A 19,393-nucleotide genomic window follows, 5' to 3' on the forward strand; every position below is an offset into this window, starting at 1 on the left:
AAAGACATGTCACTGGGTTTCTCGACACCAGCTGGTAAATCCTGGTGAATCTCTGCATCTCATTTCCCCACCCTGATCTGCAGCAGCGCCCCTCCTCATCCGGGCTCTGGGGCTGCTCTTTCAGCCAATCACCGCTGAGTCTGGTAGTTAAGCCCCGCCCACTGCCCGGCCCCTGCCTCTGGATGCTCTCCAACATTATAATGCATTGTCCGGCACTTCCACGCCAGTCTTGGGTCGGCTCCTCGTCCCCACGAAGTCGCACGTCTATCTGCTCGTCACTGTCAAACTTTAGCTTCCACTATGAGGGAAATCGTGCACATCCAAGCCGGCCAGTGCGGTAACCAGATTGGTGCCAAGGTAAGACGTTATAACTAATAAGGATTTCTTTATTTCTTAAAAAATAACTTAATTGATAAAACATCATATGCTGGCTCATTATGCAGGATATAAAGCTTATTTTAAGTTTTTAAAAAGCTGATTTTTACATTATATTATGAAAAAAGATTTATTTTGTCATAATGCCAGTTTTCATACACCATTTTTTTTTTAAAACATCACTAAATGTAGATTCACAACTGTTGATGGTTCTTTGTGTGCTTTCTGTCTGGTTTCCGTGCACTGCAGTAGCTGGTGGTGGGTGTGGAGCAGACACTGGCTACTCGCATAGAAATAACGGTATAACGGGGCTCTTGTGTCTCGACCGGTTTTTGTTTGCGTCTCAACAGCTGAGGATTCTTCTGATATTGTCTGGAGAAAAGAAAGAGAAGAAACCAGTCTATTCTTCACTTTCCAGAGCCCTTCAGAGTCAGTGGATCCTTCTTTGTCTGGCAGACACAGATGTGGCTGCAACTCAGACATTAAGTTGGAGCTAGGATTGTGCTGCTCACTTTCCCCCCAAATCCCTAATGGATCAATATATTGATTTCCTCCTGCAGGCTGTAGATGCAGACTGCTGTTTCAGCTGGTGAGAAAAGCAGGGTAGGAGCAGGGTGAGGAAAGGGTGTGGCATGGATAATTGGTGAAGAGACTATTGTTCCTTTTAAAAGACTGATAAAGAGCAATAAATTAGCAGTGTTTTAAGCAACGAAATTCAATCATAACTTTATTTTTTAATTTGAGTACATTTGATACTATACGGCCGGGCAGTCTGCCTCACAAATAGCCTCCACACACCCCTTAACAATAGCAGTATGCCACAGTACTGTCCAGTCAGCCCTTATTGTCCCTGTCTTATTACCTCCTTACCAAACGGATCATTTGCTACTAACAGCATTTGTTTAAATGGGAACTCTCAAGCGCACAGGAATCTTGCCCTAGTATTCAAATATAGTTTGGAGACCACATTAGCAATGTCCCATATATTAAAGGATACATCATTACTGTAGAGATGCTCTGCTGACAGAGGTTTTAATGTACAGTAAAGCCGGGCCTGGCTTTGTAATCAATGCCCTTTCTTTCCTGTAACCAAATTAGGGTCGGGATAGGGGAGGAATGGAGGAAACAGCTGATACCCATGGGTGAAGTCATTGGGTTTGCAATTGACTTGATATGCAACTGCAGCTGGTTTTCTGGAAGACTAGCAATAGGAAATGAACACAACATATAATCACATGCTTTTACTGAATAGGAACTGCAGGAAATCATGTGTACCTTTTAGGTGTCTGAGATTGGAATTAATGAAGTAAATGTATGTCTATCCCACCTTTCAAAGCATGGAGTATCGTTTGTCTCTTTGTGTTGCCTACTGGTGTTAAAGTAACTAGTGGCAGTGTAGATCTCCATTTGTTTCCATTCCCCCAGGACTCATTGACTCAGATGTCCAGTGGATGTGATTGACGGGATTGCTGAACAGCTACATTGTGGTGAATTGGGTCAGGGTGTGATTTTGCCTTCCTGCTTATTGTCCTCATTCTTTCACTATGATTACTTTTCAGTCTATAGTGATAACCATTTTACACGTCACTGTAAAATATCTATACTTTTTTCGGTCTTTAGGTCATTCTTTTTCATATTAAGGTCACTTGGAGATTTTTGTTTTACATGGTCTTTTTTAAATGTCAGGATACTTAAACCACAGCAGACTCCCAATCTCTTAAGTACTGAGCAGCAATCCAGATTATTCCAAATCCTCCTATTGCTGCTGTGAGCATAAATTCAACAGCAGCATGACAAAAAAAAGCCGTAGTAGGAAGGTATCATAAAAACACGTGCAGGCAAATGGCTGCATACGCAACAGTCACAACCACTTATGGGATTTAATGCATACACACTGTGGCCTTTAACAAGTGAACAAGACATGAATACAGATCTGAACACAATCGGTGTCTTCAGTGAAGTGTGGCCGCATGCAGTTCATTTACAGTGTTGCCCCTGCGGTGATCTGAAGCCCCTTTGTGCTCTCTCCATCTGAAAGAAATGCATTCTGCTGAGTCATCAGATATTAACAGCTGTGTTGCATTAAATGGGTTAATATATGGCTCTGTGAACAGGGAAAATATCATTTCCATCAAAACCTCAAAATGCAGACCCATCGCTGTTTTCCTCGTTTAAAGTCCCCAGTCACAAAAAACACACTGCTAATGGGTACATGTGTATTTTCTTTGCAAGTCATGTGATACCTTTTGCTTTTGTGTGTGCAGTTCTGGGAAGTGATCAGCGATGAACACGGCATCGATCCCACCGGGACTTACAACGGAGACAGTGACCTGCAGCTGGACAGGATCAGTGTGTACTACAATGAGGCCACTGGTATGTCAACTTACATACATAAAGGGTATATTATGAGAACACATATTCACCTTTGCTTTTTCATTCTGAGGTAAAACACATGTTATTACTTTCTCATGTCTGCTGTCATGCATAGATTTTCCCACATTATATATTTTTGTGTAACATCCAAGACTGTGGTTTCCCACATTATTGAGCTGGTCTGTTTTCTCTCTCCCTGTCTTTTCTCTTTTCTCGACAAGATAGTAAATATGTACCTCGTGCCATTCTTGTGGACTTGGAGCCTGGCACCATGGACTCCGTGAGGTCTGGACCCTTTGGGCAGATCTTCAGGCCAGACAATTTTGTGTTTGGTGGGTGGAATTAAGCTTTATTGTCATGATATTGAAAGACTACATTCTTTTATGAGCAGGGTAATAAGATCAGCTCACCTGTATGTCTCTTCTTCTCCTCCAGGTCAGAGTGGTGCGGGAAACAACTGGGCCAAGGGTCACTACACAGAGGGAGCTGAGTTGGTGGACTCAGTCCTGGATGTGGTCCGCAAAGAGGCAGAGAGCTGTGACTGCCTGCAGGGCTTCCAGCTCACACACTCTCTTGGTGGTGGAACTGGATCCGGTATGGGAACCCTGCTCATCAGCAAGATCCGCGAGGAGTACCCCGACCGTATCATGAACACCTTCAGTGTGGTGCCTTCCCCCAAGGTAACATACTCTTTTAAGAAGTTTTAATTTAAGTTTTTCTTGCCTTAGGTTTTCTCCTCTAAAATCATGAGACTGAAAACAAATCTGTGTTTTCTATCCTCAGGTGTCAGACACAGTGGTTGAGCCTTACAATGCCACCCTCTCAGTCCACCAGCTCGTCGAGAACACCGATGAAACTTTCTGTATTGACAATGAAGCTCTGTATGACATCTGCTTCCGCACTCTGAAACTTACCACCCCCACCTACGGTGACCTTAACCACTTGGTGTCCGCCACCATGAGCGGGGTCACCACCTGCCTTCGTTTCCCCGGCCAGCTCAACGCTGATCTGCGCAAACTTGCCGTCAACATGGTGCCTTTCCCCCGTCTGCACTTCTTCATGCCCGGCTTCGCCCCCCTGACCAGCAGAGGCAGCCAGCAGTACAGCGCCCTCACCGTCCCCGAGCTCACCCAGCAGGTGTTCGATGCCAAGAACATGATGGCTGCGTGCGACCCACGTCACGGCCGCTATCTGACCGTCGCCGCCGTGTTCCGCGGCCGCATGTCCATGAAGGAGGTCGACGAGCAGATGCTCAACGTCCAGAACAAGAACAGCAGCCACTTCGTGGAATGGATCCCCAACAATGTGAAGACCGCCGTCTGTGACATTCCACCACGAGGCCTCAAGATGGCCGTCACCTTCATTGGCAACAGCACAGCCATTCAGGAGCTGTTCAAGCGCATCTCAGAGCAGTTCACAGCCATGTTCCGTCGTAAGGCCTTCTTGCATTGGTACACCGGAGAAGGTATGGATGAGATGGAGTTCACCGAGGCCGAGAGCAACATGAATGATCTGGTGTCCGAGTACCAGCAGTACCAGGATGCCACCACCGAAGAGGAGGGAGAATTTGAGGAGGAAGCTGATGATGATGCTTGAAGATAAAAATGTGAAGGTCAAGACATCAATGCCAAAATCTAACATTATCACAAAAAAACAACCATTAAAGTAAAGAAGGAACAAACATAGTCTGAAGTAGTGCTAGAATTATTCTTTAGCATACATTAGAAATCCCTTAAAATAAAGTTGTCAAATGAAAACATGTCTGCCTTTCTTAAATGTGTGCATATAACAGATCTTCATTGTCTGATAAAACTTTAACTAAGACTCAGCCATTAGTCACATTTCAAAACAGTAGAAATATAAAGGGTTTGATACAAAGCGCATTATCAGAGATGAATGAATGTTAACTCTGTTGAGAACAGCTGTTTTTGTAGGAGGATAATGATGCATTCATGTGATGTTTCCTGCAGCTATATGAAACATAGCTGCATCATTCACTTTGGAGATGCTTGGATAGGGCAGTTTATGGTTTATGGTCTTTCCCATGAACATTAAGCTTTAAAACACTTGAATAAACAGAGATTCTGAGTGCAGACATTCAGTGGGTCAAATATGGTTCCCATGTATTATTGTTTGAATGAATGAGGTGTTATATCTCAAGGTTTCTATTTGGCAAGAATGATGGCTATGTGTGCACGACCAATTTGCAACATACAGTCAGGCAAAGATTTTTCTCCACATTCCCACAACTATGAGTCAAACCTCGTAACATACGGTATGTTCACTGCACAGCTGTTTTTATGATCTGTTTTGCTTAAAATTCCTTTCAGGAGGAGGTTTAGATGTAGGTGCCCCAAAAATAATGTAGTAAGTACTTGTCTAACTTTTTTATTATATAGATTATTATATTTATATTAGCATATGAACACAAGAATTACAATTGTTGCTGGTGCCCGAGGCATGACTGGCTATCATACAAAGGGACCCCAGGACAAAAATGTGCTACCGGGCCCATATTCCATGTATGTTATAATATAAGCTCACAATTTACATAATAATGATCTTGAAAAACACAGATATCGTCTTTGAGACAGATCCTCATGTTTGGGTAAAAATGCAGCAAATATCACAAGCCCTCTCTGATATCAAGTTAAGTTGTTCTTTAGGGCTGCATATATTCATATCCACATTTTCATTTCTTACGGCTCCTAAATTCTGGGGAGGCAGAGCAGTTTTTGTGTGTCAAAACATGAAGATGGAAAATGAATCAATATCTGCAGAAGGGTATTCATTTGGGCCACTTGATTTACACATCAAACTGTTTTTAAAACCTTTTCTATTACTTTTGTATTAATGAACAAGTGCATGTCTCATAGAATATATTAAGACAGTTGGACTCGTTTTTGGTTATGGTATCACAATCCAATAATTCTGTGTGGTCCCTTTAAGACACTACAGTTGTGCGGGAATGTTGGTCCAATCAGAAACTTTTAAAGTGAGGCTGGGAAAAAAATGACCAATGGCAACAGAGTCCAGTGTGAGTGGTCGGTTAACTGGCCAATCACGTGCATTTCAGACACCTCTTGTGGGCGTGTTCTATTCTTTCCAGGATGTGTGTGTTTATTTTTTTACATATCTCCAAAAGCGTGTGAAGGTAGGTAACAGCAGAGTACATTTTTTACGAATATGTGGCACATTTGTAGTGCAACAACAATGCAAATTAACTTGGCATTCATTTGAACAATTTTAACATGCAGTCGGGTGTATAACATTGAAGCCACCTCGAGTCGATCGTACTTCCTTTATAGTTTTCAAGGTAAATTATTCTCTTTCTTGAAAGCAGTAGCACATTATATTTACATTGATAATTGTTATTGACAATATAGGGCGAAATTTAAAAAGCAATAGGTTAATTAGCCTATAACATTTATTTTTTTAATTAGACGTTAGAATAACCAAAACTATCAGTTGACGTCTTTTGCGTAGTTTTGTTTGTATGCTGACCGGAAGTGGGATTGCTGCAAAGTGATTTGATAGACATGTTGATACAAGTTCGATAAAAGTTGTGCCAGCGTTGCTTCACTCTACAAACAGGATTCAAGCAGAATTTAACAAAAAAAGTATAGCAAATAAAAGCTATTCAGGCTAATGGTAACGTTGTTGCCTAGCAATATCTACTAACGGTATATCCAGCAATGTTCTCACGGCTAGTTAAAGCTAACGTTGGTGGAAACAGACTGCTTTAACATCCATTTATCTGTGTCTGTAGTATAGTAGTCGTCCTGTCCTACCCTGTGTGAGGTATGGATGCTACTCAGAGGATCTGTGACTCAATATTGGAGTCAGATGAGGAGGATCATGAAGATGAGAGTGAAAACAAGAGGGGACGACCATTGGCTAAACTGTGTATCTTAAAAAATGCACACATACCTGAGACAGGTGAGTGGGCCTCTATTGCTGGTATTACTGCTATTGTTTGTTGATTTAGGCACTTAGTTGAATTAACTTAACTTGTCTTTTTTTCTGATGGGTGTTCTCTGTCTCCCAGAGGTTCCCCTCTTTTTGGGAGAAAACGTCCTGGGCCGTGACCCCTACACCTGCGCCGTGCCCCTGATAGCACCCTCAATTTCAAAGCAGCACGCCACCATCTGCCTCTCAGTCTACAGGAAAAGAGGACGTCACAGTGAAGTGGACATAGAGGCTTTGGTTTGGGACCAAGGGAGCATGAATGGGACCCGCAAGGGCCAAATGAAGCTGACACCTAACGTACGCTATGCCCTCAGCGAACGTGACAGCTTGGTGGTGGCAGACATCCCATGTCAGTATGTGAGATGCGCTGAAGATGCAGTTTCCTCTCAAGGGGACGCAAGGACTCCTGTGAGCAGACATTCAGGGGTAAAGGCCACGCTGCTACATGCCACAAGCACAGGCGGCAAGAAATATGTCAACGGTGGTACAGGAGCTAGGGTGTCATTACCTGATCAGGAGGACGCCATGAAGACCCCTGGCGTAACCACTGTTCTGTCCTTTGAGCAAACCCCAACCTACCCAGAAGGGAGCCTGGTCCCAGAGTCTGACTCGGACGGAGAAAGAGGGGAAAGAAGGCGCAAAGCAATAGGTATGTAAATAACGTTATGACAAACTGAAATGAAGTCTCGTTTTTCTATCATCTGTTATATAAAATATATATTAATAAGGGGGTGGGATTAAATTCCCACCCCTTTTCGGATGTGTAATTAGGTAGATCATTTGTTTATATATCATTTGTTAGTCAATAATATTTTTGTTTATCAATTTGATACTGCTTGAGTTTGTACAGTATCATAATTCTCTTGTTTCATTTCATTATTATTTTTTATTTTTTTTGTATTACTGTTTTACACGTTCGAAATAAATCAAATCTAAATTGTCTTTTATAGTGTCCGATTCTGACTCCCATGAATCCAGTCCCAGATGTTCAACATTCCTGAGTCCCACAAACAAAACTGTTCCTGAAAGGTAAAGCAGCAACATCCTATACATCTTTAAAACAAATCTGTATTCATAACACAGTCATTCATCTCAGTGAAGATGTGTGCTTTTATGCAGTGTATCCCTTATTTGACTTTAATCAAAATATGAAATGTTAAATTCAATGAAAAAAAGACCGAGGTGATAATGTTTGGACCCAGTGGTGGCCCCAATGCCCCGCCTGTCCTGGATTCTCTTGTCCCATATGTGAAACCCATTGTAACAAATCTGGGTGTACGGATTGATCGTGATTTTAAGCTCGACAAACATCAATTCTGTGGTCAAATCCAGCTTCTTTCAGCTAAGAATTTTAGCAAAGGTCAAGCCTTTCCTTTCTTTGAATGACTTTGAGAGAGTAATACATTGTTTTATATCCACTAAACTGGATTACTGCAACGCTCTGTACATTGGAGTAAGCAAGGCTTCCCTGTCTCGCCTACAGCTGGTCCAGAATGCTGCTGCACGCCTCCTTACAAGGACAGGCAGGCGTGAACATATTACGCCTGTACTCGCCTCTTTACATTGGCTACCAGTCAATTTTAGAACACAATTTAAAATGTTACTGTTCGCATACAAAGCCCTAAACGGTTTAGCCCCACCGTACCTGGCAGATCTTTTAAAACCATACACACCCACACGGTCACTGAGGTCAGCTGACAGATTACTGGTCGTCCCTAAATCGAGGTTGAAGCAGCGAGGAGACAGAGCCTTTGGAACGAATTGCCCCTCCAGGTTAGACTTGCTCCAACTCTGCCTGTTTTTAAATCTCGTTTAAAAACCCACTTCTTTTCCCTGGCATTTACAGACCAGGTGACACTTGTGCTGTTCAATTTGGGTTTTTATCTTACTAGTGTTTTGTATTGTTTTTACGTCATTGTTACGGCCCGCCCTCTACTCCGTGGTAGTGGCTCGTGGGGAGACCCGCAACATAAAAGAAAATACACAAAACATCCAGCACTTAACGGCGACCATTTATTTCAAAGTACAGCCGTTACTCACATGGGCCAACCGGCAAAAGAACGAGGACTGGCAAAAACAAACAAAAAGAAGAAGGGGGCCTGGGCCAGCCACACCATGGGCCGTAGGACCCAGAGCTTCCCTCCCCTACCCAGAGATCTAACAAAAGTCTACGGGTAAAATAAAGCCGTGAAAAACTATACTAACAGGTCCTCCAGAATACACATATTAACACACAACAAAAGAGGTCTTCAGATCCGAAACAGCAGCGAGAATGTCCACAGACAGAGTCTTCCGGCATAGCGATAGCCAAATGATCCTCCTCCTCCAGTCTCTCCTTATAGCCCGGCTGAGTGGAATCAAGGAACACCTGCGCAGAGGCGGAGCCAGGGGCAGACCAGGTGCACCTGGTTTCATTGTCTCGTGTTGTAGATTTGTTTCATGTCCTGTCTGTTTTTTATGTATTTATCCTATACAGTTGTTGATGTACAGCACTTTGTTCAACTCTGTTGTTTTGAAATGTGCTATAGAAATAAAGTGGATTGGATTGGATAGTCTGTAGTCTTTCTAAAACCAGTCACGTTTTTTTCCCTCTGTTTTACAGTGAGGATGAAAGTCCCATCACACCGTCCTCCTCCACTAAAAATAGGCCTCACAGACATGTCGGCTTCAGCCTCGAGGAGACAGACATGGATGCGGGGCGACAGCAGCTGAATAACAAAAAGACAGTTGAGACTGTGGACGATAGTGCAGAGGAGGAACACAGGGAGGAAGAAAGAACAGCACTGGGAGGGACAAAGTCTGAAGAAAGTGAACAACATGTGCCAGTGAAAACGGGAAGCAATGTCAGTCTCTCAGGAGAAGATGAATTGCCTGAATCCACACCATCAGTCTTCACAGATCCGATCCCTGTGTTTGACATGGACAATGACACTGATGTGGAGGGAGAGGAGGAGGAGGAGGAGGGGGTAATATCTGCATGTCCTGTGACCTTGACTACAAACCAACAAGCTGATCAGCCCCCAGACACAGCCCAGTTTCACATGGACAGTGATACAGATGTGGATGAGGACGATGATGCCTGCTTAGACCAAGTTCCCAAAAGTTTGCCTTCCTCTGCTGACCTCAACAAACCTCATGTGATTTCAGTTATTCAGCCAGAAGGCGTCACTATGGACAGTGACACTGATGTGGATGATGATGCAATGTCAGACGCTGCAACAAATGCAAAACCCCCGTCACTTCAGAGCACACAAACAGCTGACTCTGCTTTTTCAACGCAGGTGGAAAATGTCCACCTAGACAGTGACACAGATGAGGATGAAGAAATGGAACGTGGAACAAATAATAAATACCCTGAAATAGATGAAACTCCCACTAGATTAGATATTAGGCCTGACTCTAACCCCGCCGCGCCTGACAGCCTGCAACTAGACAGCGATACAGATGATGAAGCTATTCCTGCACCAGCACTCAGTGAACCCTCTTCTCTCACAGAATCATGCACCACTGCACAACCAGGAGAAGATTTGGATATTCTGTCCGACAGCGACACAGATGTGGAAGAAGATTCTCCTCTGTTCATAGCTCTTGTTGTCTCAGACGTATCAGTGGATCCTGGTACAACGTCAGATGATGCAGATCCAGATGTTGATGAATCCGTCGTGCCACCTGCTGGGGACGCAGCTGACCTTAAAGAGGACAGTGACACAGATGTGGAGGATGCAGCTGAGGGCCAGATTCCCAGCCTGCAGAGAGAGATCACCCCTGGGCTGCTGGCTCCTCTACAGCAGAACTGCTCCACACCTGTACCCCTAACAGGTAACCTGTCAATCACTCTTCAAATGAGAACTACATGGAATTAATGTATTATGGTTTCATGTGCAGATAACATTTCTTTGATTCATTGTTTGGTTTATAAAATGACAGAAAATAGTGAAAAATTCCCATTGTAATTCTGCATAAAAATCATTACATCTAAGAAGCTGTAGTAGTCACAAATAATCAACCATCAAAATAATTTTGTTTGCTTACAATAGGTCAGAATGTCTTTTTAAAATGACTTTAGCAATCAAGATATATTTAATAGCATTCTTCAAATCTTCAATATTGGAAATTTAGATTTGTAGAGTGTAGACTTATCATCCCCATACTTGATTAACTTTATACATTCTTAAAGGTGGGGTAGGTCATTTTGGAGAAACCGGCTCGAGATCGCTAGAATTTGAAAATACACAGCCGGAGAAAATCTGCCACTTCCTTACAGAGCCCCTCCTCCAACACACACGAACGCGCACATGACCAATGAGGGCACGAGATAAGTTTGTGCACAGATGGAAGGCTGACAGGCAGGTAGGCCATCCAGTTATTTTAGCCGGGCCGGCTCAGATGATTGGTCGTGCTTTTTACAGTATTACGGCTTCCACAGATGACATTTTTTAATGGATTTTTTGTCAAAGCACTTAAGATATTCATTGCTATCGGGATGTTAAGAGCATTCCATGGAATATAACAAAAAGTGTATCTCGAGCCGGTTTCTCAAACTTACCTACCCCACCTTTAAATGATTCTTAACATGAAATATTAGCGTGTTAAAACGTTGAAATGTTCTTACTTTAATTGACTTTGGGATTGTTTCAGAGAGAGGACTGGAAGATATGGATACTCAGGCTTTCATCAGTCCCTCTCCGGTTCCATATAGACGTAAGTACAGTAAATCACCTTTGACTTTGTTTTCTGTTTCTAAGAAGACATAACATTTAGACCCTTGCACAACCTTCTTTATTTGGTCTCCTCTGTCTTTCCAGGTGCCGTAGCCCCTATAGTATTGTCTGCCAGCTCAGGGCGTCAGGAGGATGAGGACTTTGTCGTGGCCGAGACGCAGTCCTTTGTTCTTCAGACCAGAGAGCGTCAGGGAAACCCTCCACAGGACCCCGGCCAGGCTTTTCCCCTGGAGTCTTCTGGTGATGAGAGAGGAGAGCAGTCCAGCAGAGAAGCGTCTTTCCAGTTCGGACTGTCGGACAGCAAACATCTGCAGGGTCAGGCTCTAGCTATGGAGGACACTCAAGCTTTTGTGGGCGGGGGTGTGAGTGTGAGTATGGAAGACACCCAGGCATATGCAGCCGTCTCAAACGCTGACAGAACCTCCTTGGAGAATGATCCGAATCTGGAGGCTACACCGGCCTATGGGAAGGAAGCAGAGCCTGCCAGATGTTCAGAAATGTCTGCAAAAGAGAGTCAGGTGGATTCTGACCTCGAAGACACACAGGAATTTATTACAATGCCAGACAGCGATTCAGAGGATGACACTGATGATGATGAGTCAAGAAACACTGCTACTGCTGACACTCAGGCTTTCAATGTGCCCACGTCTTCTACTCTTGCAATGGCTGAAACCCAACTAATGCCTGTCTTTGAGGAAGACGAGAGTTCAGATGAAGAAAATCTATTTTCCTCTGTACTACAGGTTAAGCGAGAAGAGGGGGAAGAAGATGGAGAGGCAGATCAACCTCAGAAGAAGCATCACAGTGAAGCTCTGTCTGTAGCTGAAACCCAGCCCATGGCTACAAGTGGAAATGAGGAAAGTGATGATGAGGAAAGTGATGATGAAGACTTGATTGCAGGTCCACGCAAAAGAAAAGCGAAGCCACTGCAGCTTGACGAGGAACAGACACAAACGCTCTCAAACTCTGAGTTGTCTCTTGAAGCCCAGCCTATGCACATGGGTGTTTCTGAAACCCAGCCCATGGCTACAAGTGGAAATGAGGAAAGTGATGATGAGGAAAGTGATGATGAAGACTCGATGCCAGGTCCACGCAAAAGAAAAGCGAAGCCGCTGCAGCTTGACGACGAGGAGACACAAACGCTCACAAACTCTGAGCTCTCTGCTGTCCAAACTCAGCCCACGGATGGAAATGAAGAGGGTGAAAGTGATGAAGAGGAGACTCAGCCCCTCGCTAGTTCTTCTGACGTCCCTGCTGTTGAAACCCAGCCCGTGGTTGCTGGAGAAGATGAAGAAATTGATGATGAGGAGGACTCAATTCTGCGTCCACGAAAAGGAAAAGCGAAGCCGCTGCAAATTCAAAAAGAGGGAACGCAAGCGCTCACAAATTCAGAGGAAAGGGAAGATCAATCAGAGAGGGAGAGAAAGACAGAAAGGGAAGAACAAGAGAGATTAGAGAGTGAAAAGACAGAAAGGGAAGAGACGGAAAGATTGGAGAGAGAGAGAATAGAAAGGGAAGAGATGGAAAGATTGGAGAGAGAGAGAATAGAAAGGGAAGAGATGGAAAGATTGGAGAGAATAGAAAGGGAAGAGATGGAAAGATTGGAGAGAGAGAGAATAGAAAGGGAAGAGATGGAAAGATTGGAGAGAGAGAGAATAGAAAGGGAAGAGATGGAAGATTGGAGAGAATAGAAAGGGAAGAGATGGGAAAGATTGGAGAGAATAGAACAGGGAAGAGATGGAAAGATTGGAGAGAGAGAGAAAAGAAAGGGAAGAGATGGAAAGATTGGAGAGAGAGAGAATAGAAAGGGAAGAGATGGAAAGATTGGAGAGAGAGAGAATAGAAAGGGAAGAGACGGAAAGATTGGAGAGAGAGAGAATAGAAAGGGAAGGGATGGAAAGATTGGAGAAGAAAGAGAAATTGGAGGTAGCGAAAAGGGAACTAGGAGAGAGACTTGAGAGGGAGAGGATTGAACAGGAACACCAGGCAAAACTGGAGAGGGAAGCAAAGGAAAAGGAAGAAGAGAAGCAGGAAGAAGAGAAGCAGGAAGAAGAAGAGAAGAAGAAGTCCAAAACCCCAGCGAGAAGCCGAAGAGCCCCCAGAGCACGGACTGCTGCCCCGTGTTCAGCAGAAGCAGAAGCAGACTCCAGAGCAGCCAATGACGACGTCCCAGCCAGGAGAACCAGATCTCGCTCCAACTCTTCCAACTCCGTCAGCTCAGAGAGGTCCGCTTCAAGTGTGAGCACCCAGGGGGGCCGGGGGAGAGGCCGGGGGAGAGGCCGGGGGAGAGGCCGGGGGGCCAAGAGGGGCAGCAGCAGTGCACCCCCCCCAGCAGCCAGCACCAGAGGTACCAACAGGAGGAGCAGGAGCACGGCGGCAACACAACAGGACACGAATGATGCTCCTCCTCCAGTCCTCCAGTCCAGCAAGGTGTCCAGCTGCAGCGTGAGCTCTCAGAGCAGAGGAGAAGGAAGACGAGGAGGACGAGGAGGAGGCAGGCAGCGAGGAAGAGGAAGAGAAACTGAGCCCATCCCTGCTATCAATATTCAGAGTGAACAAATAGTGGATCCCACACCTGCAGCCAGAGGCAGGACGAGCAGGAGAGGAGAGGAGCTTCCCCAGGAGGACCAAACTGATAAAGCAGACCCTCAGCAGGCCCCGACCACAAGAGGGCGACGGAGAGCTAATGCCTCAGAGCCTAACGCTGCAGAAAAGCAAGACACCTCAAGTCAGGAGTGTGCCAGTGGAGAATCACCTCTGCCTAAAAGGACTGTGAGGGGAAGAGCGGTAAAGAGTGAGACTGTGGAGGCACCAGTAGCTCCTGCAGTCAGTGAGGGAGATAAAGAGTCGAGGAAAGGGAGAAAAAGGGACTTGGAGGAGGCCGATACAGAAGAGGCCTCCAGCAGTAGCCACAAAGTGTTCAAAGGGAAGGAGGAAGCCCACACGCCAGAGGAAGCAGGTGACACGAAAGAGGAGATTCCAGTGCCAGCTAAGAGAAGAGGTCGAGCATCCACCGCTCAAACCAACAAGATCGCAGGTGTTCCCTCCGCTGAAGTGGAGGGAAGGGAAGAGAGTGAGACAGTAGAGCAGGTAACTGTTAAGAAGAGAGGCAGAGGGCGGCCATCAGCGGCTCAGAAAAAGATGAAGCAGGAAGAAAGTGGATTATCTGTGGAGGCATCAGAGGTGACTTCATTATTACATATTGGAAATTGTTAGGTCTCAGAAGTGTTTTTTTCTTTGAGACACAAATACATTAGTGCCGAGACATACATCAGACCAAACGGAAAGCTTAGAGGTATACCAGGAACTCGTGTCCTTGAGGAAGGCTTTTACTTCGGCTTAAGGCCCTGTGGCTTTTTTTCTCTGTGAGTCAGCCTTTCATAATGTACTGCATTAACATCAGGGGCTGTCTGCGTCTCCCCAACTCTCTGAGCAACACGAGTAGTCTGACCTGCTCTTCATCACCATTAATACACTAATGAATTAAGTAGTCACACTACTCTGCTCCTACACTCATCACTCTCCTTCTGTGTTTCATGCTTCGTCCTTGTCTGCCTTTTGTCCTTGTCTCCCCTCCCCTCCCTCCCTCCCTCCCCTCCTCCATTTTACAGCCCCAGACTCCCACCCGGAAGCGACAGGCTCCTGCCGACTCGTCACCTGTGGCAAAGACCCCTCGCTCCTCCTCTGCTTCCCCCGGTGGTCGATTACGATCCGTCAGCCATGCCTATAAGGTTTATATAGTTTCTTACCTCATAAGATGGCATATTACCAGAAGTCTGAAGAGTAAGACAGTCCGTAGAACACAGAGAAAATCATTTAGATGAATTGAAGTGAAAGATACCAAAACACCTGTATAGAAACTCTCTCACACATCAGTCATATGATCACTTATTCCCAAAAACTGTCTCAAGATATTGGTATACTGTTTTTGGGGATGGGTTTTAAATAGTAAGGTTCATTTTGTTTCAAGATTCAAAGGCTTAATGTCATATGCACACAAGCTACAGTGTAAAAATCGAGCTCCTCCAACAATGCAACATAGTTATATAAGACATAAAACAATAAGAAAAGAAAATAACGATAGTGTAAGAAAAAACTGAGTAGAATGTTGCAGTTAACTATATACATGTTAGGAAAATAAATAGTGTGTGTGTGTGTGTGTGTGTGTGTGTGTGTGTGTGTGTGTGTGTGTGTGTGTGTGTGTGTGTGTGTGTGTGTGTGTGTGTGTGTGTGTGTGTGTGTGTGTGTGTGTGTGTGGGTGTGTGTGTGTGTGTGTGTGTGTGTGTGTGTGTGTGTGTGTGTGTGTGTGTGTGTGTGTGTGTGTGTGTGGTGTGTGTGTGGTGTGTGTGTGTGTGTGTGTGTGTGTGTGTGTGTGTGTGTGTGTGTGGTGTGTGTGTGTGTGTGTGTGTGTGTGTGTGTGTGTGTGTGTGTGTGTGTGTGTGTGTGTGTGTGTGTGTGTGTGTGTGTGTGTGTGTGTGTGTGTGTGTGTCAGGTGCTGTTCACCGGCGTGGTGGATGAAGAAGGGGAGAGGGTGTTGGCTCGTCTGGGAGGCAACATGGCCAAAGACGTGGCCGACATGAACTGTCTGGTGACCGACAAGGTGCGCAGGACCGTCAAGTTCCTGTGTGCCGTGGCTAAAGGCATCCCCATCGTCACCACACACTGGCTAGATAAGGTTAGTTCAAACATTACGTTTTATCTCTCTATATACAGAGGTGGGAAGTAACTCAGTACTTTTACTCCTGTACAGTACAACTCTGAGATACTTAATCTACTTGAGTATTTCCATTTTAAGCTTAGTTACTTCACAGATGTGGATGAATGATGTGAAATATAATCAAGTCTTAAATCAGACTTTAGTTCCACCTGGAGTAAATCCACAAGCTACCCTGCAGTATACAAAGTCATTCAAACTAGCTGCACCTTTACCAGCTTTGAGAACACTTTCATGATCAATCATTATAAAACATATCATATATATTATTCTGAAATGGACCAATCTGCACAACGACTACTTTTACTGTCGCTACTTTAAAGGGGACCTATCATGCAAAATGCACTTGTGTACGTCTTTTATACATGAATATGTGTCCCCGGTGTTCCAGGGAACTCACCAAGTGTCAGAAAACACAACCCTCTCTATTTTCCTCCATACCCAAATCTCTAAAAAAGGGGCTGCAACGGATCTGATAAAAACTGATCCAGATTTGAACACTGTCCTGACGTCAGGACGGTGGCGCTACGGCTATTGGGCCAACTCCACCAATCAGGAGGAGACAGCCACAGCCATTGCCGTTCGAAAGCGCTGGAGACGATGTAGTACATATGCCAGGCCAGTAGATGGTGCTGTTCTCACTGAATCTGCCCAGAGCTAGAAATTGTCAAATTGAGCAAAATAAGGCATGGCTAAAATGCATGATCTGTTTGGTATTTTGAAAGAAAAAAAAGTATAAATATGCCTTATATAGGTATGGTCCTACACTATATTATTCAAATATAGCATGATAGGTCCACTTTAAGTATATTTTGATGCTAATACTTTTCTACTTTTACTTGAGTAACATTTTGAATGCAGGACTTTACCAGAGGTACTCCTACACTCTGGTACTTCTCCTTCTACTCAAGTACAAGATCTGATTACTTCTCCCACCTCTGTCTATATACACAAATACTACACTCGTTGAAGGAGACAGACTAATATAGACGCTCTTGTTGTGTTTCTACTTTCTTCCTGTGCTTCAGAGTTGCAAGGCCGGGAGCTTCCTGTCTCCTAACACATTTGTTGTGAAGGATCCGGAGCAGGAGAAGAAGTTCAGTTTCTGCCTGCAGGAGTCTCTGAGGATCGCCAGCAGTCTGCCTCTCTTACAGGTACTCCAATCAGAGTTTTTATGTCTTATATCTTTCCTCAGAGTGAGAGGTTGGCAGAGTGTCATTTCCCTTGGCAGGTGGCACAGGGGTTGTGGATAATATCGACAGATGAGAGACGAATCATGACTCGCAGTAGGAGTCCAGACGTGCTTGTGTAAGAATCCTCCTCGGCCTATAAAAGATGTGAAACCCCTGACATTTTACCATTTAAGCATCGCTTTTACGTCAGCCTCTCTGTAGTTGAACAATCTTTCCATTGGCACAGCGGAGATTGTTCACCATTAATCTTTGTCTTGTGGAAAGTAGTTTGACATGTATTCTTAATGTACTGCTTATGTTTAATGGGCACTTCAAGTAGGGAGGCGGTAATGTTTCCATTTCTGTTACACTCCCTACCCTGCATGGTTTGGATCCCAGCTGAACAGATATCGTTTAATACCACATACCATACTGACATAGCTAGCTAAATGCAGGCAGGTATACACATGTAATACAAATGTCCATTCTTAAAAGCCTTGTATTGATTTTTTGCTGTGATTTTACAAAGACACATGATGTTTATTAAATCTCTTCTCTTTCTCTTAGGGTTATCAAATCCATGTGACCAAGTCCGTGGAACCCGAGCCGGTTCAAATGAAGGATATTATCTTCTGCAGTGGAGCCACCTTCCTACCTAAGATGCCCTCTTCTCCCAAGGTAAATGAACATTATTTTGGGACAGTCTCTTTATCTTATCATTCAGTACATCAGTAACTATTTGACCGCCTCTCTCAGCCGCAGACTGTCGTGATTTCCTGCGAGCAGGACCTGTCTCTGTGCGGCCCGGCACTCTCTGCCTCTCTTCCAGTCGTCACTGCTGAGTTCCTCCTCACTGGCATCCTTCAGCAGAGACTTGACCTTCAAACCCACAGACTCTCAGCCCCTGCACATTCCCTTCAGCCGGCAGGAGGCAGGAGAAGGGGCAAGAAGAAGAGTTAGCACCACAGGGGGGTGCTGTGAATAAAAAAAACACCATGTAGGAAATCATTACTCGTAGATTCCCTTTCAAATCAGAGGCCGTAGAAACACTGTTTGTCTAAGGACTTGAATGTATTGTAACAAAATGTTGAAACATTCTTTTACATTTGAAGCTTTCTATTTTTGTGAGAGAGCGATTAAAGTAACTTAATTTAGTCTGTAGTGTTTACCATTTTCATGTTTAAAATATATTTTCTTGTCTAACATAACAATTGCAAGAGCTTAACATGATGTTGCTGCTATGTAAGGTGGGAAATAATAACCCATCAGCCGTTCTTATCACGTTCCCCATCTCTCATCTGTTCTTGCTCCTCCCCTTTCTTGGTACGAAGATAACAAGCAGGCTTATTGTCGCTACTCTCTATACCTGCTAAGTGCTTCTCAATCAGCCGGTTTGGCAGGTAACCGCAACGAAGCAGGAGATTTATATTCATGTTTGGGTGGAGGGCTAGTGGAAGCGATGGGGGTCAGAAAAAGGCTTGTTTCCAGTACCTGATAAGAAGTGCATAGTGCCTTTTTATACCGAGCTAATCGTGAACTTACCAGTGAGCCTTGTTCCTCTTTCTCCATTAACCATCACCAGCTACTCCATTAAGGCTTCAATCAATCCCATTACCTCCAGCCATGAGACGCGATTTATAGGCACCTGAATGCTGATGCTGCTTCTACATCAATATCTTATGGACATGCGTGTATCTATGTATAAATGTTAAAAAAAAGACTTGTATACAGAACACTTGGTTTCTGTCACACAGGAAATGTTTAAACATGTTTGTATGTCAGTATTACCAATGACAACATTAAATATCTTTTGTATAGTGACTTTATACGTAATCTGCATATTTTTGTCTTTTTTTTTACTGAGGCCTGATGCTTTAATGTGATGCGATAACTGCAGGATGGAGCTTAAAGGAAACATTAACAAACTAACTTTGGATTTAGATGTGTTGTCTTTGCCAAGCTGCCATTCCCAAGGTTGGGAACTTATCATTGCATTCCCTTATCTGAGAAAGATACATTTTTTTACATTTTCCAGGTCTTTCCTCTAAATTATTTAATTTTAATTTTAA

At 44.2% G+C, this 19,393-nt stretch overlaps 2 protein-coding genes across 2 annotated transcripts; both read left to right on the forward strand.

Moving 5' to 3' along the window:
• Nucleotides 1-222: 222 nt before the first annotated feature.
• tubb5 (tubulin, beta 5) lies at nt 223-4,480 on the forward strand. Its single transcript, XM_034123993.1, has 5 exons — nt 223-357; nt 2,640-2,748; nt 2,970-3,080; nt 3,184-3,428; nt 3,532-4,480. The coding sequence occupies exons 1-5, from the start codon at nt 301-303 to the stop codon at nt 4,342-4,344; spliced, it is 1,335 nt and encodes a 444-aa protein (XP_033979884.1). The 5' UTR covers nt 223-300; the 3' UTR covers nt 4,345-4,480.
• Nucleotides 4,481-5,925: 1,445 nt separating this feature from the next.
• mdc1 (mediator of DNA damage checkpoint 1) lies at nt 5,926-19,163 on the forward strand. Its single transcript, XM_034123994.1, has 13 exons — nt 5,926-6,064; nt 6,518-6,687; nt 6,797-7,366; nt 7,668-7,746; nt 9,320-10,536; nt 11,356-11,418; nt 11,523-13,108; nt 13,167-14,621; nt 15,050-15,169; nt 15,931-16,113; nt 17,181-17,306; nt 17,892-18,002; nt 18,081-19,163. Exons 2-13 carry the CDS (start codon nt 6,552-6,554, stop codon nt 18,282-18,284), a joined length of 5,850 nt encoding a protein of 1,949 aa, XP_033979885.1. The 5' UTR covers nt 5,926-6,064; nt 6,518-6,551; the 3' UTR covers nt 18,285-19,163.
• Nucleotides 19,164-19,393: the final 230 nt, after the last annotated feature.

Source organism: Trematomus bernacchii, unplaced genomic scaffold, assembly GCF_902827165.1.
Source record: "Trematomus bernacchii unplaced genomic scaffold, fTreBer1.1, whole genome shotgun sequence".
NCBI lineage: Eukaryota > Metazoa > Chordata > Actinopteri > Perciformes > Nototheniidae > Trematomus > Trematomus bernacchii.

Bases quoted from the DNA above. Each gene is read 5' to 3' on its own strand.
- mdc1 (XM_034123994.1), top strand. From the start codon at position 6,552: ATGGATGCTACTCAGAGGATCTGTGACTCAATATTGGAGTCAGATGAG. The intron at 10,537-11,355 runs GTAACCTGTCAA...GGATTGTTTCAG, and splicing joins CACACCTGTACCCCTAACAG to AGAGAGGACTGGAAGATATG. The intron at 14,622-15,049 runs GTGACTTCATTA...TCCATTTTACAG, and splicing joins TATCTGTGGAGGCATCAGAG to CCCCAGACTCCCACCCGGAA.
- tubb5 (XM_034123993.1), top strand. From the start codon at position 301: ATGAGGGAAATCGTGCACATCCAAGCCGGCCAGTGCGGTAACCAGATT. The intron at 358-2,639 runs GTAAGACGTTAT...TTGTGTGTGCAG, and splicing joins GTAACCAGATTGGTGCCAAG to TTCTGGGAAGTGATCAGCGA. The intron at 2,749-2,969 runs GTATGTCAACTT...TTTCTCGACAAG, and splicing joins GTACTACAATGAGGCCACTG to ATAGTAAATATGTACCTCGT.